General features: G+C 36.9%; 1 protein-coding gene across 4 annotated transcripts in view; it reads right to left on the reverse strand.

Annotated features, from left to right (window-relative positions):
* Positions 1–15,065, reverse strand: part of taf3 (TAF3 RNA polymerase II, TATA box binding protein (TBP)-associated facto) — a 77,998-nt gene that overhangs the window by 19,358 nt on the left and 43,575 nt on the right. For all 4 annotated transcript variants that reach the window (XM_006633290.3, XM_069192532.1, XM_069192533.1 and 1 more), the window contains one exon: positions 1,498–3,341. In XM_006633290.3, coding sequence (XP_006633353.3) covers positions 1,498–3,341 — 1,844 coding nt within the window. The remainder of the gene's footprint in view (positions 1–1,497; positions 3,342–15,065) is intronic.

The following is a 15,065-nucleotide window of genomic DNA, read 5'->3' on the forward strand; positions in this document are numbered from 1 at the left end:
CTGAATGAGTTTATCAGTCTCTTATAAATATTTCTCCGGTCTCTTGTTTTGGAGGAATTTTGGCACACTGTTCTTTACAACACTGCTTCAGTTCACTGATGTTTGAGGGCACCTGTTTATGCACAGCTCTCTTCAGGTCTCACAGACAGCATCTCAATGGGGTTGAGGTCTGGACTTTGACTTGACCATTCCAGCACCTTGTTTCTTTTCTTTTTCAGACATTCAGTTGTAGATTTGCTGGTGTGCTTGGGATCGTTGTCCTGTCTCATGCCCCAATTTCGGCCAAGCTTTAGCTGTCAGACAGATGCCCTCACATTTGTCTCTAGAATACTTTGGTACTGTCTAAAAAGGAGTTCATGGTCGACTCGACTGCAAGGTGCCCAAGTCCTGTGGCTGCAAAACAAGCCCAAATCATCACCCCTCCACTGCCGTGCTTGATGGTTGGTATGAGGTGTTTGTGGTGATACACTGTGTTTGGTTTTCGCCACAACACGGCATTGTGGATAAAGACCAAACATCTCCACTTTGGTCTTGTCTGTCCAACGGACACTGTTCCAGAAATCTTGTGGTTTGTTCAGATGCAACTTTGCAAACCTATAGTAAGCTGTGCTGCCATGTTCTCTTTGGAGAGAAGGGCCTTTCTCCTGACTACCCTTCCATGAAAGCCATACTTGTAGTCTATTTCTGATCGTACTGTCATGAACTTTAACATTTAACATGTTAACTGGGTCTGCAGATCCCTAGATGTAGTTCTTGGGTTCTTTGTGATTTCTCTGAGCATTATACAGTCTGACCTTGGGGTGAATTTGCTCGGACGCTCACACCTGGGAAGACTGGCAACCGTCTTGAATGTTCTCTATTTGTAAATAATCCTTCTCACTGTAGAATGATGGATTTCAGATTGTTTGGAAATGGCCTCATAACCCTTCCCAGATTGATGAGCAGCAACAATTGCTCTTCTGAGTTCATTGCTGATGTCTTTTCTCCTTTGCATGGTGTTAACACACCTGAATGCTCAAGATCACCAAACTGCCAAAACTTCTGCTTTTATAGAGGTGGTCACACTTCCTGATGATCAACTAATCAACTAATGCATTTGATTAACAGCACCGGGCTGCTAATTACCTTCTTAATTCCTATGGAAGCAGTAAGGGTGTACTATTTTTTCCACATGGTTTCTGCATTTTGGTTTACTTTTTGTTGAATAAATAAAGACACAGTGAAATCTGTTATGTGTTGTCTGTTATCTGAGGCTAGATTTGTCTAAATACAGAAGTTGGTGAGGACCAGACGATTGTTATTTATGCCCTGATATGTAAAACCATTGACTGAAAGAGGGTGTCCTTTCTTTTTCACATGACTGTACCTTATGTTTAGTATACCACACACCTAAATATGGCCTAATTCTGCCTTTATGTTTAGCACAAAAACACCAATACAATGTATTTGTAGTGCATTATTACCACTTTTTAAAAATATAATAAAAATAAAACTCACTTTTTCATGCTTGTGCTTTTCCTTCTCCTTCTCTTTCTCCTTGTCTTTCTTCTCCTTCTCCTTCTTTTTCTCCTCTTTGTCCTTGGCCTTCTCCTTCTCTTTCTCCTTCTCTTTTTCTTTATCTTTGTCCTTCTTTTTCTTTTTCTCCTTTTTGTCCTTCTTCTTCTCCTTCTCCTTGGTAGGCTTCTCCTTCTCTTCAAAGAGTTTGTCAGAGAGGATGGGTGGCAGGGAAGGCAACATGGGAGGAATCCTCAGGCCAGTGGGGGGGGCAAACAGTGTCAAAGGGGCCTCCTTGAGTGGTACAATAACAGGTGTAGAGAGGGTCTTCTGTTTTTCCTCCTTTGCTTTGTCTTTGCCCTTGTCTTTTTTCTCTTTATCCTTTTTAGTCCTCTCTTTGTCTTTCTTCTTATCTTTGTGCTTGTCCTTCTCCTTCTTTGAGCTGCCATCTTTGGACTTCACCTTAATGTCTAGCTCTTCATACTCCTTGGCCTTGAACTGTTCTCGATCCTCTTCCTTGGTGAAGTCCTTCCACTGCAGCTTGGCCTCCTTAATGAATTCTTTCTCCTTTTCTTTTTCCTTGTTCTTCTCTCTGTTTTTCTCCTTGCTCTTGTCTTTGTCTCTCTCCTTCTCCTTTTCTTTCTGCTTATCCTTTTCCTTCTTCTTCATCTTAGTCTTCAGTTCTTTCTTCAGCTTTTTCTTAACATCTACAGAAGCTGCTAGCTTATTTTTCTCCTCATAGACCTTGAGAAGAGGTTCTGGAGTTGGTGGTGAAGCAGATGGGGATGACATGTACGGAGGATTAGGGGGTGCACTAGAAGGAGTAGCCAGGTTTACTTTTCTTAGAACCTCATTAATTGAATCATCCATTGTCCATGAATTATCTGAACCGGAGGTTCCGACAGGAGGAGGAACTGGTGTTGAAGTATCCCTGCCAAAGCTATTTGCACTTGGCGGCAACTTGGGAGTTGCTGGTTCTGAAATTGTAAGTCTCCTTGGACTTTGAAAGATCTCACCTTCTGATTCTGATCCAGAAGAAAACGCAAATGGGTCAGGCTCCGCACATGCTCTAGCAATGACTGCATCAATGGAGTCGTCAATAGTATTATCAGGAATGGAGAGTTTCTTAAACTGTGCGTCAGGTATTTGTTTTTCTGACTCAGGCATCCCTTGCCCTTGCTTTGAGAGAATATTTTCTTTCCCCATTTTTTCACTCAGAGCTGCTAAAGGTGCTCTGACTGGGGTTTCTGGCTTGATAGTGGGATGAGAAACATTTGGTTGAACCTTAGGACTCTTAGGGCTTTTGGGACTTTTGGTTCGCCCTGGCGATTTCTTTTCTTTAGGTACGGCTTTGGGTGATCGTATTGGACTTCCAGAAACAGGAGCTATGCTTGTTCCTTTAGGAGACTTAGTTTTTTGCCCTGGAGAAGTTATTTTAGGTTTTCTGATAGGGACAGCTGGTTTGGTGTCAGAGATTTTAGGTGTAGGCAACTGCATTTTAGAAGATGGTGCTAAGACTGGCAGCTCAGGTGACAGTGGCAGAGAGCCTGAACTATCATGTGCATTGGCTAAAGATGGCATGGGGGGAACCTTTTGTGGGTTTATGGAAGTAAGGGGCTCCCTTGGTTCCAGTCCCACTTCTGGGCTTTCTGATTTGAGTCCTGGAAGTCTTGGTCTCTTCATAACTGGCATGTCCATTGAATCTGGGCTGTCCAAGGGTCTTTTACCCAAAAAGTTTTCATCGTTGACAGTCTCTTCCTCTTCAAGGTCTCCTTCCTCTTCAAGAGGAACCTGCATGGCTTCTGCTGAGGTGCCCCCATCTGTGAGAACCTGCTCCTCTTCCTCTTCTGCAATAAATGAATACAGAAGTCATGGAGAGGGAAAATGAACACTGCACACAAAAATATGGATCATAATCTAAAAGAACAGTTAATTCTGTGTTTTCTGAAGTATTTTTTTTATCATACAAAATTACAATTCTTATAACAGTCAAACAATGTATTCATTATTGAATCAATCTGGACATAACAAGTTGTTTAATTTCATTGGTGGTCAAAATTAAAGTGGTCAACCACTAATGTTATATATTAAGACCATCTTTTTTCAATGGAACAAGTAATAGGTTTATTCCATGCTGAAAAAAAGAAGAAAGAGAACACAACGTTTCGGCCGTGGAGCCTTCTTTAGGTGTCACACCTGAAGAAGGCTCCACGGCCGAAACGTTGTGTTCTCTTTCTTCTTTTTTCAGCATGGAATAAACCTATTACTTGTTCCTTTGCAGCCTACGCATGCTGACGCAGTTACCCACCTAAACTATCTTTTTTCAATCTCCACTTACTGCAATACAGGGTGAGCTGACAATGGGCACAAGGCTAGATATAGCCTTCACTGGATGCCAGACCACAACAAGGCACATACACATGTACTCAAACATGGAACAGTGGGAGAAAATTTGGATCAAAATTTCCCATGGAGCTGTGGGAATACGATGAAAACACCACAGAGAAGATGCCCCAGGCTGGACTCAAACCCAGGACCCAAAAGCTGTGAGGCAGCAACATTATCCACCACACCATTGTATTAAGGCTATTTGTCTAGCAATACCTTAATTAATTTAATGAAAGAAGACTCATTAAATATGCTAACACATATATTGTCACAGTGTTTTTCCACTTCAATGACACATATTTCTTTGATAAGCAATCAACAGTTCATGGTATCACCTACTTCACTATATCAGAAGTGGTTCATAAAGTAAAAGATAACATTAATTTAAATATTATATATATTATACTTAATGTATTTAAAAGTACAAATAGTATGCATTCAACATGCACAAAAGTGGAGTTAAGTATGTTTGTTTTATGTAGAACCAGATCTTTATGCCTCAGGCCCCCCAATAAATGCTAATTACACTACAGTTTGCTACATTAATGTACTATCAGGAAAAGAGATCTACAATTGCTGCAGGAAATAGCACTGCTGAACTTCAGTGCTGCCTTGTCTTTTATATAGCCAAGAACTTGCACTGAAGCTGCTACAGTCACACAAGATATTTATCAGAGGCTGCACCCTTCAAACTATTAAGAAGTGGAATAACTGGAATTCAATGTAGAAGTCACAATTCAATAATCTATGGGCTACATGTTTAGAGAACTAAAGTGGAAAATGTTTATATTCTGAACCTTAAAAGGAAAACGTAGAACAGATCTCTATTTTTAATTTAAACAGAATATCTACTATTCAAAGCTCAAATGAAAAGCACAATTCAAGTGAGCATGGAAGAATCAATGATTAAGTCATTGTTGGAAAAGAGTACGAGGATACCCTTAGGGTACTTTGACATGTGTAGCTGTTATCTTTATGAAAGATCAAAAGTTTTTATGAGATAAGAAACAAGAACAAAACGGAGAACATGATACATATGTTAGTGTTAAAGTTAATCGGTGATGGCATCAGATTCTTAAAGTCTCAGCTTCTTGATTGAGCTCCCATTGTATTTTTAAACAATTAAGAATGATTCTAAAATCTGTTTCAACATGATATAGCTCTGCAATTGAGACAAAACATAAAGGCTATACCATAATCTCTAAGAAAGACAATTCCACCTACCCTTTTCCACAATGAAAACATTAAAAATGCTTTTTAAGCAAGAGGACCTGGAATGACATCTACTATTATAAATAGTCTAATCTATATGTTAATACTGTTGTATTCTATAACCATAGCAGGGAAAAGATAACATTATGACTTTAGGGTTTCTGTGGCTACATTCTATGGTAATTGTTATCAAAGGTTATTTGGTTGACACCACCAGAGCTTTGTGATTGGCTCTCTTGTGTTATTTATGATATGAATTATGATAACAATGATGTCTCTTCTTCTTTCCCTTCTACAAGATACAATAAATTGCTATCGTTAATCATTGGTCTTTGTTCAGCTATGATTACTGCAGTATAATAAGAATTTTATTTAAGAATATGGATTTGTCTCCTTCTTCCAGCAAATGAGACTGCCAATATTTTATGTCCTGACATTTAATTTGTAAAGCAACACAAGCAGAATTTGCATTTTATCGCTCCTTTTTTTGGATCCAAATAGTGTAGGTGACATCTAGTGTATCAGACTGCAACACAGTTCAGAAAAAAAGGATAAGGCAGTAAAACTTGTCACTTCATGGGTAAAGATATCTATAGTATATGCAATTATTTTCTATAGCTTGTTTTCAAGTACTTCACGCTCTAAAACAAATAAAACACTAGCTTTCATTTGCTCTATGCTTGTTTTCCTAATCATGAATCGCCTTGCTTTACACAAGAGAACTACTGTGATTTAGACTGACTGTAGTAATAACTGACTGTGTCATTCAGAAATACATAAGCCAAAACAGGATTAAAGAAATTGAACATAAAAGGAAACAAGCATATGCACACATTAAGTAATTATAATGAAAAGATAATAACAGTGCTTTTAAGCATAGTCTCGCCAGTTGTTGAAATAGTGTTGTATTCATGTAAAACTTTATATATATAAAAAATATAAATGTATATAGCCCCATTGAGAGAAACCCAGAGCACACATACATAACCACTACTACCACAGATTACACAAAAGAATCTATGAATGAACTAAACCAATCTCCTTGAAAGAAAGTGCTGCTGCCTTCATTAAAATTATTAAATCAATTGTTTTTTTCCACTTACTACATAATAAAAAGGCTTGGAATAGACACTTTAAAATTAAAGACAGCAGCATGCACTAAGAATCTCTAATCAATAAAAACTAGAAACCATTACTTAAGTATAGGACAGATAAAAGACTTTTTTTCAATTCCACTAGCCATGGAAAATGGTATAATTAGGAATGTATAGGCATGTAGAAAAGACTTTAATCAGGCAATATGTACTACAAATTAAGATTTAGTGCTTGTAATGAATAAAATTAGTGCATTTGTTAATTAACAAAGGATAAAAAGTAAAGTGCATATCTGAGGTACAGATATTCCTAGTCATCACACATAATTCAGTCATATATTTATTGTAATACACAATGGTCACAATACAACAGATATATCTTGACACGTGAGCCATGATATAGTCACAATATCCATGAAAGATTCGAATTTCAGATTCATAACTACAGATTCAGACCAATATCTTTCATATTTAATACTAAACATTAAATCACTTAGCAGTTTTCTCTGGAATGTAGCTCATCTAGAGTTCCTGCAATCAGATATAATAATCCAAAGCAGCTCACCACATTTCTGAGTAAGAAAAAACTTAGATGGCAAACGATCTATGTATTTGTTTAGAAAAAGACTAATTTCAAAACATTTTCCCATTCCACATGTTCATTTTCATTGCTTTACAGAGGGACTACCTTTTGTTTATTAAGCTACCACTGGCTTTTCCTCCTGTCCACTAGGTGGTACCAGGAGAATTTAAAGGAGATGCTAAAAGAAACGAGAAATAACTATTCAGTGATACTAATCACAGGCCAGTCGAAAGGGGTGCCACCTGGTCGATTTTCTGCGCACTTCCCAATCAAACAGTTTACTGATGTATTGCTTACTGCTCGTGGGAGGCAAGTAAATATTTATAAAACATTAAATGGGAATGTGCAGTATCTCTCTCTTGAATTGATGGGCACAATTCAGCTACAAATCATTGTTACAGTATGTACCCACAAGCTAAATGGCTTGTAAGATCCTGTTTCCTTTGAAGATACCCCCTGTATGTTTTTATATAATGTCCCAGATATAAGAATACCCCCATGAAATAGGCCCAAAAAACACCCTACAACAGAAGGATTTATGGAGTGGATAACAATTTAAAAAAATCTAAAAACTTGGGACTGTATTTGAAACAGCATTGCACACAGCAAAATTAAATCTGCCATAAATAATAATTTCCAGAAAACAAAAGGATCACGTTTATTCACATCTTTTAAGTATTCTGTTAAGTTCCACCAAAAGATATCTACATAATGTTTTCCTCTAAGGAAATGCAATGGGAGAATGGTACAGAGGCCTCTAAAGGGTTTCTGCTACCCTGAGGTGTTAAAGGAAGGAACACAGAAGGCATTCAGTAGTAGAAGCATGATCATAGTTAATTTTGGAAAGCTTTTAAACAACTTCAGGCAAATAGCAATTGACCTCCACAAATTGGGGGACAGCTATAAAAGAATCTACAAAAAAATTAAACTACCACATGCCATTATTAAGAAATGTTAGTCTACTGAAATAGTGGCAACCCTTCCAGGAAGAGGACACTAGTGTGCCTTTAGATGAACTAAACACAGTGATGCTAGTGGTTTTAGTGGCAACTGTTAATTCAAAGGTGATAGCTGGAGATCTCCAACACAAACTGACGTCCTTAGGATACTAAGCCTTTAAAATAAACTACCACTCGACGTTGCCTGCTGCATGAATGTGGCATTCATGGCTGAGTTGCAAAGAAGACTCTTCTTCTCTTCAAAAGACTTGCATGTGGCTGCTCACGAAGAAACCAGAATGAGCTCTATGATCCAGATCATACATGTACTAGTTTGCACCTATGACAATTAGCTGCAAGCTAGAATGGCAGAATGGCCTCGTCCCGTTAAGAACCATTCTTATGTTCTTATGAGACTGCAATATAACTAATGTGAGAATATGGTGGCCTGTAGCATGGCCCTTTGAAATTTATTTTTACATTTCTGGCTCATACAGATTGTAAGACACTTTGACGTATAGTGCTACACCTCCACCACTTCCATCTTTCCTCTCTATCCGGGACACTGAGTGGCTATAAATTTCTTTGACCAACACTTTTAGCCGTGTTTCAAATCATAATCACATGCTGAAGCAGCAGCTTTCATCTCTAGGATTACTTTCCTAATAATCATGGAATTTAGGTATAATTATTTAATTACCATTAATCAATGCTCTTCTGACATTATGTCTTTTGTTTGGCTTCTCTTTTTGACTCTATTCAATTTGTACATTTGCACAGATCTTGCACTAATACAATGACTCAAACTACTGTATATGACCAATGCCTAGGAGCTCACCTGGAAGATGAAAATTCGAAGATTTTAGACTGGCCAAGTCAGTCCCTGTTAAGAATCTAATAGCTCAGTAATTAATTAATTAAGAAACACAGCCAGAACACCCTTTAAATAAGCAAGGACTGAGAATGGCTGCAGCAAAGGATTGGCAGAACATCTTAAATGACTACCAGGTTTGACGAGGCAGTTATTGCCTCGGAGAGATGTACAGTACTTTGAAATACCACTGTTTACACTCTGAAATGCACTTAAAAGTAAATGTTTGCCAATATCACTGGGTTGAGTATAAGAGTTATTTAACATTGTGGTCAAATATATGCAAAAATAAAATGGATATTGTATATATAATTTATTTTAATCTCATAATCAAAATACAAAATTATTTGACTGTAAATCAAATTAGGTTTTACCTTTTCTGTTCAATAATTCAAATGTACACTGTATATGTGTACAGTATGTCATATACAGAGTCAGCATCCAAATATCAAAAATATAAAATTAATTCCTATTATAAGTCAATGAATTACTTTATATATCACATTTACTGACTTAGACTCCAATTTGATCATACACTATCTAACCAAACATGGCACTCAGTGATAAAGTGTCACTGTACAATAATTATGTTTATTTACAGCAATAAACCAATAAAACCAACAAGTCTTTGCATAGATGACATTTTATATTAAGAATTCAGTGGAATGCATCCAGATGCAATTGCTTACTGTATATGAGACATACACAAACATATATATGCAATTGAAAAGATTTCTTGTATATTTTAGTGTTATGAAGAGTCATACAGTAGCTTGCTGGAACATTGAACAGACAAGTGTAGCTGGTCCTTTGACCATTTTTCATCATGCACTTCATGCTACAGAGTTGCCACTGAGGAATGCAAATTATGCTCACACTTGTATGAATGAACAGAATGGACAGGAAAAGGTTGCCCACATTATTCGGTATGGAGACATGAAAAACATATTCAAACAGAAAATCTGTGATTGGTCACTTTGTCCTAGCTGCTGCAACAGTTCTCCCATTCTCTTTTGAACTAGCCTTCCCTTTCAAGTGGCTACATCAGGCCCAATGTACTTTCATGACCTTGACAAAAAATTGTGGAGGGAAAAAAGTTTCAGAACCTCAGGCTACAAGTTATTTAAGAATAAGCTTTGAATAATTGTCCCACAATATGAGTTTCTTGATTAATTGCTTCAGATAAGGTCTACTTTTCTCTCAGCTGGCCTCAAGTGGCTCCCTTATTTCCCATAATCACTTCTGTGTACAGCTCAGTCTGCACACGAAGAACTGCAAAGAGAAAACAGAGACGCCAGAGAGGGCCAATTCTATTACCATAGTATTAACCGACAGATAACCCTTTGTATTCTATTAATGATAATGACTGCTATAATTATTTAATGATGGTTAGCCTATTTAAGGATGCACAGTCCCTTTTCTCATAATTAACACAGTTCAAAAACTTCTAAGGTTCTCCATTTATTTAGCTAAGAATTCCCACAACTTTCCAACAGTACGTGTGCAGTCAGGCAAGTATTAAGCAGGGCTAAATGAGGATTATATTTCTAATAAATCTACCTTTTTTAAGGTACACCTCTATTGCTTCCTGCCTTTAATTAAAGACACAAATATTTCACAGTTGTCTCCTATGCTCAAAAAACACAGAGATTTATTTGGAGGATTTATAGATTGATGATAATTGCATCCTATGTTCAAAAGTGTAAAACACTGAAATGAACAAATAAAACTATCTTACAGGAAAATAAGTCATATTTTGCAATGGAATATGATTTCTATACGATGTGTGAATGCAGGGCACGACCAATGGAGCAGATGTGTATGGGACAAAAATGGAGAAGAAGAGATTATACCATGAACTGCAAACTGGTGGGTTGTGGGTTTAAATCCTGTTGGGATGCCGCCATTGTACCCCTGAGCAAGCTAATTCAGTCAATCTGCTCCAGTACATGCCCTACTGTATAAATGGATACCTTCAGAGTCACCCTTGTAAATGAGAATGAATTCTCAATTAGGGATTAATAAAGACCTGATGTACCTAGTAACCTCTTCAATCAGTTGTTTTTACTTCATCTTTGAAAAATACCTGGCTTGGTCTTCAAAGAGTCCCCCTTGCAGTCATCAAAATGAGATACCCAAATTGGAAATAGCTGACTGCACAGGCAATTGTTCCCAAAGAGAAAGCTGCAGTGGTCTAAAAACCATAGTTGAGAAAAGCGCTTCACTAACTCTCATGGCATGAAAGATGTTGTCAAGAGGTGGTACACCACTGGCGAAGAGCAGTTTCCACTTAAAAGGCTGATAAGGGCAGGTGATCCATGTAGTCTAACTGTGGTAATGATTTTAGTAATTTGGCTTTCATGTCAAAGATAATGTAAGCAGAAGGCTGCCACTCTGAAAACAAAACCTCTAAGTGAAAATCTGTAAAATATGTGCTTGAACATGAGGTGGATGAGCTTTGTTGACAGCACCCTTCAGATTACAAGAAGAAAAGAACGGGTGTGCAAATTACAGTTCTATTGTTACAGTGTGAAAGAAAATCCTGAGACAATAATGAGTGCTGGTTTCAGAACAAAAACATATGGAATATCCATGCAAAACAAAACATGCCACATTTTACTGCATGTCTATGCCCATTTAGGTTCTTTTGAATGTAGAAAAGGAAGAGATTTTAATACATAACATTCTTAGGCACAATTCTTTTCAACAGCTCTATGAAACAGCATTGAAAGTAGATTTGGATAAACAGCTGAAGCATGATTTCAGGTAACACGGCCACTACTTCCCAATGATGTGTTTTCCGAGATTACCCTGCATTCTGGTCTTTAAATGCATGTCAAAGGGAAGAAAACCTCTGATCTTAAGAGCTTGATGAATAGTGAAAATCAATCATTTTTCAAGGTTCAGGTGATGTTATACCGTTTCCCCCTTATCAAATATTGTAATACTTTCAATGTTAGGTGATCATCTATTGCATTCATATAAAATCTGTGTTAGCAAGAATCATGCCAAGACCCTGGTGACCAATGGCTTTCTTTAGTTCAGTACAGACAGTACTGACAAAAAGTCTGAAATTAAAAGAAACTCTGTGAAACTGTGAACCAAAACCTCATTTCCAAGGCTTTCACAAAGGCTGGAGCCATCACATTTAATCAATATATATTTATTAAAAGCCTATACATAATTAATCAAAGGTTGTCAGAATTTCTAAACTCTTCAAGACTCGACAGACATCTGCTGCAAGAACTGTGGTATAGCAGCATCAATAAGCTGTATTCTAGCTTTTTGACTCCTCAGTGTAAAAAAAACCTATTTTGAAAAATGGCAAAATCCTTTATGGCACTATGCTAAAGATCCAGGAGTTTTTCAATATAATTTGAGATTCTATTATGCTCTTATGTATAGCAGCTGAATGGCTAGTGAGAAAAACCTAAGTCTGCAAAGGTCATGCTGTAACTGAACTGTATTGTGTACAAATAATGTCTAGACATGCAAAACAGCTTCATAAATATAAAAACTGTCATCTATGCAGCATATACTTAATACAAAAATAATTAGTATTGTCGACTTTTACAATTCATTGCTGCCATTTCACTCTATTGTCTTTGTTTCCTACACTAAAATTGTGATGCAATAAATGTATGAAAAACTATAGATCCTACCCTGTTATCAATAAGATTTTTTTTTGCAGACGTTTGGGGTTTCTTTAGTTAATGCTGGTATTGTCTTTCGCACATGACAAGCATCTTAACCACTTTTTGGTTACATCTCCAGTGTTCCCCAACAGCACAAATACTAGCCTAACGCACGGAGTGCAGAACAGTTACCAAATACTATATGTCATTTACATACACTGAATAATGTTAATGGATGCTAATGAATGCAGATAACATCACCAAATACCTCCCAAGGAGACATGTAACACACAAAGAGTTTTTAGCAAAGTGTGTTAAATTCACCATGCTTCTCAGTGTGTGGTAAGACTAAAGAACACTGAAAACAGGTATTGTTGGGCAGTTAATGGTAGCATGTGGTAACGATCGAGGTAGTCACAGAACTAGTAGGAGAGCACAGCAAGAGAAAAGCACCACTGCCATCTGATTTGTTTCGTCTTTTAATTTGACTCTTGATGTGTATTGCTGTTACATATCGTATGCCTGTAGTTGTTCTACATTGGAAAAAGACAGAAAAGCTGCAAAGAAGACCAGAGTAAAGGACTCACGAAAAGAGTACTGCAATCCAGGAATAAATGATGCCTGAAGTCTAATGAAAAGACAAAACTAATAGAAAAATATTCTATAGTTAACCTTATAAATCCATATTTATTTATAGTGAACTTATAAATTGTGTGGGGGACAGGTGTAAATCATACAAACCGTGCTTTAAATAAGCGTGGGATTCAACACTATTTAAACATGGGTACAATGAATGAACAGAAAAATAGACATGGAAATTACACAAATATAAGAACCCAAGAACGGCTACAAAGGAGAGGAGGCCACTCGTCTCATTTGGGTTTTAGCGGTTAGTTGCAGCTGTTCTATGGAAGGAAGCCAGGGTATCGGCTTCAACAACATGGCAGGAGAGCTTCTTTCAGACTCCCACAATATTTTCAGAAATCTAAAGTGAATCATATTTCATTTGAGAAGCATTGCAACGTGAGTTCTACAAAAGCATCGCAGAGAAGGAAAGTTGCTAAAAATATTCAATAGATTTTTTGACGTTTTCTCAATACATAAAGGTTCTATTTAATACTTCTTTCGTTTTGTGTTGCAGGAGGAAGACGTGTGCAGAGCATGATACTACCAGAACTGTGTGAAAACTACTGGAGAAGGTTCAACACCTTTTTAATAACTTTTTAAGATGGAATTAACCCCTTCTCGTTTCTTTGATTTTCACTTCTTAGTACTTTTAAGTCTGTAAGGGCTTTCTATTACTTTAAACTGTAAGAAATTCACAAGTATAATAGGAATTATATTAGGGAAATGGCAGTGCTTTTGGAGCAGGTGAACTGATATTTAATTGAATGCACATGATGTAGGTGAATTAAATACGCTGATTAACATTTGTCAATAACAAGGTGTTGACTGGAAACATTGCAGGCCAGTAGTTTGTACGTCCATTGTAAATGTCAATGCCTCCTAAGAGTCTTTCCTATTCCTCTTACAGAGCCAGGAAAAACATGTGCCTATTCATTGGTCTCAAAATGAAACCAAAAAAATTGAATCAATACCTAGCGCCCACATACTTTATTCTTCTAAGAACATACAAGTATATATGGAGTTATAAGCTTCTTTTGATACACATTAATGGTGTAATACTGCTGTTATAAAAAGGTGCTCTGTTTCTGTGGTGGTGACAGTGCTGTGTAGAGTTTGCAGTAATAATACAATACAGTCCTCTGTGCATTTGCAAAACCAGCACATTTGACAAAAGTAAAGTGGAGAGCATTTGTTTAATGTAATAGTAATGCCAAGGGCCTCTGCTTTTTGACATTTATTATTCAGTTTTTTAAATATTTTCAAGAAACGTTCACTAATATTGTCATACAACGTTTTCAGCACCAACTCTTTAATTTTGTCCTAGAACCAAAATGTGATAAATGACATCAGAAATAAAAAAAGCATAAGACTAAAGAGAACAGCATTAAATGTCAGGTTTTCACCCTAATATCCCTATATAACAGAGGTACAACCCAGCATTAATATTAATATTAAGTTTTGTATAAGTCATGTTTTATTTATACAAGTAATAGGTTTATTCCATGCTGAAAAAAAAGAAAGAAAACACAACGTTTTGGCCGTGGAGCCTTCTTCAGGTGTGGAAAACATCATCAACAGATGCACACCTGAAGAAGGCTCCACGGCCAAAACGTTGTGTTTTCTTTCTTCTTTTTTTCAGCATGGAATAAACCTATTACTTGTTCCTTTGCAGCCTACCCACCAACCTGTTTTATTTCTGTTTGGCAGTTAAAACAAAAATAAGAAGGCCTACTTACAATGTACTTTCTGGGATGTTCTCACAAAGAGTTCAATGATCCTGTAAACATCAGTAAAAAAACTAGGTTTGTGTATACAACATCACCAAGCCTCACCTGCTGGTAGTAAAATCAGTCATTGGTTTTGGTGCTCGTTATTCACTTACGTTGTAATTTCCAGCACATCTTATGTTCCGCAAACACTGTATGGTTTTCTATGTGGATGCTATAATTTATGTTAGCATTATGTTACCATGTGTTTATTACACAACAGTTATCTTAGCAAACACAGAAGAAATTATTTAATTTTGGCGCACTGTGGTTTCTCCCCACCACATGATAATGGAAATTCACCATCAGAAAATAAGCCCCTTCAAATGAAATCGTAGAATTTAAACTAGTCTAAAATTCATTAGAGATGTTGTTATACTGCCAGAAGAGATCTTAATGTGCAATGTTCAAAATTGACAACAACCACAAATGAAAGCACTTTAAATGAGATGCATTT

The sequence above is a fragment of the Lepisosteus oculatus genome, chromosome 7, assembly GCF_040954835.1.
Source record: "Lepisosteus oculatus isolate fLepOcu1 chromosome 7, fLepOcu1.hap2, whole genome shotgun sequence".
In the NCBI taxonomy this organism is placed as follows: Eukaryota; Metazoa; Chordata; class Actinopteri; order Semionotiformes; family Lepisosteidae; genus Lepisosteus; species Lepisosteus oculatus.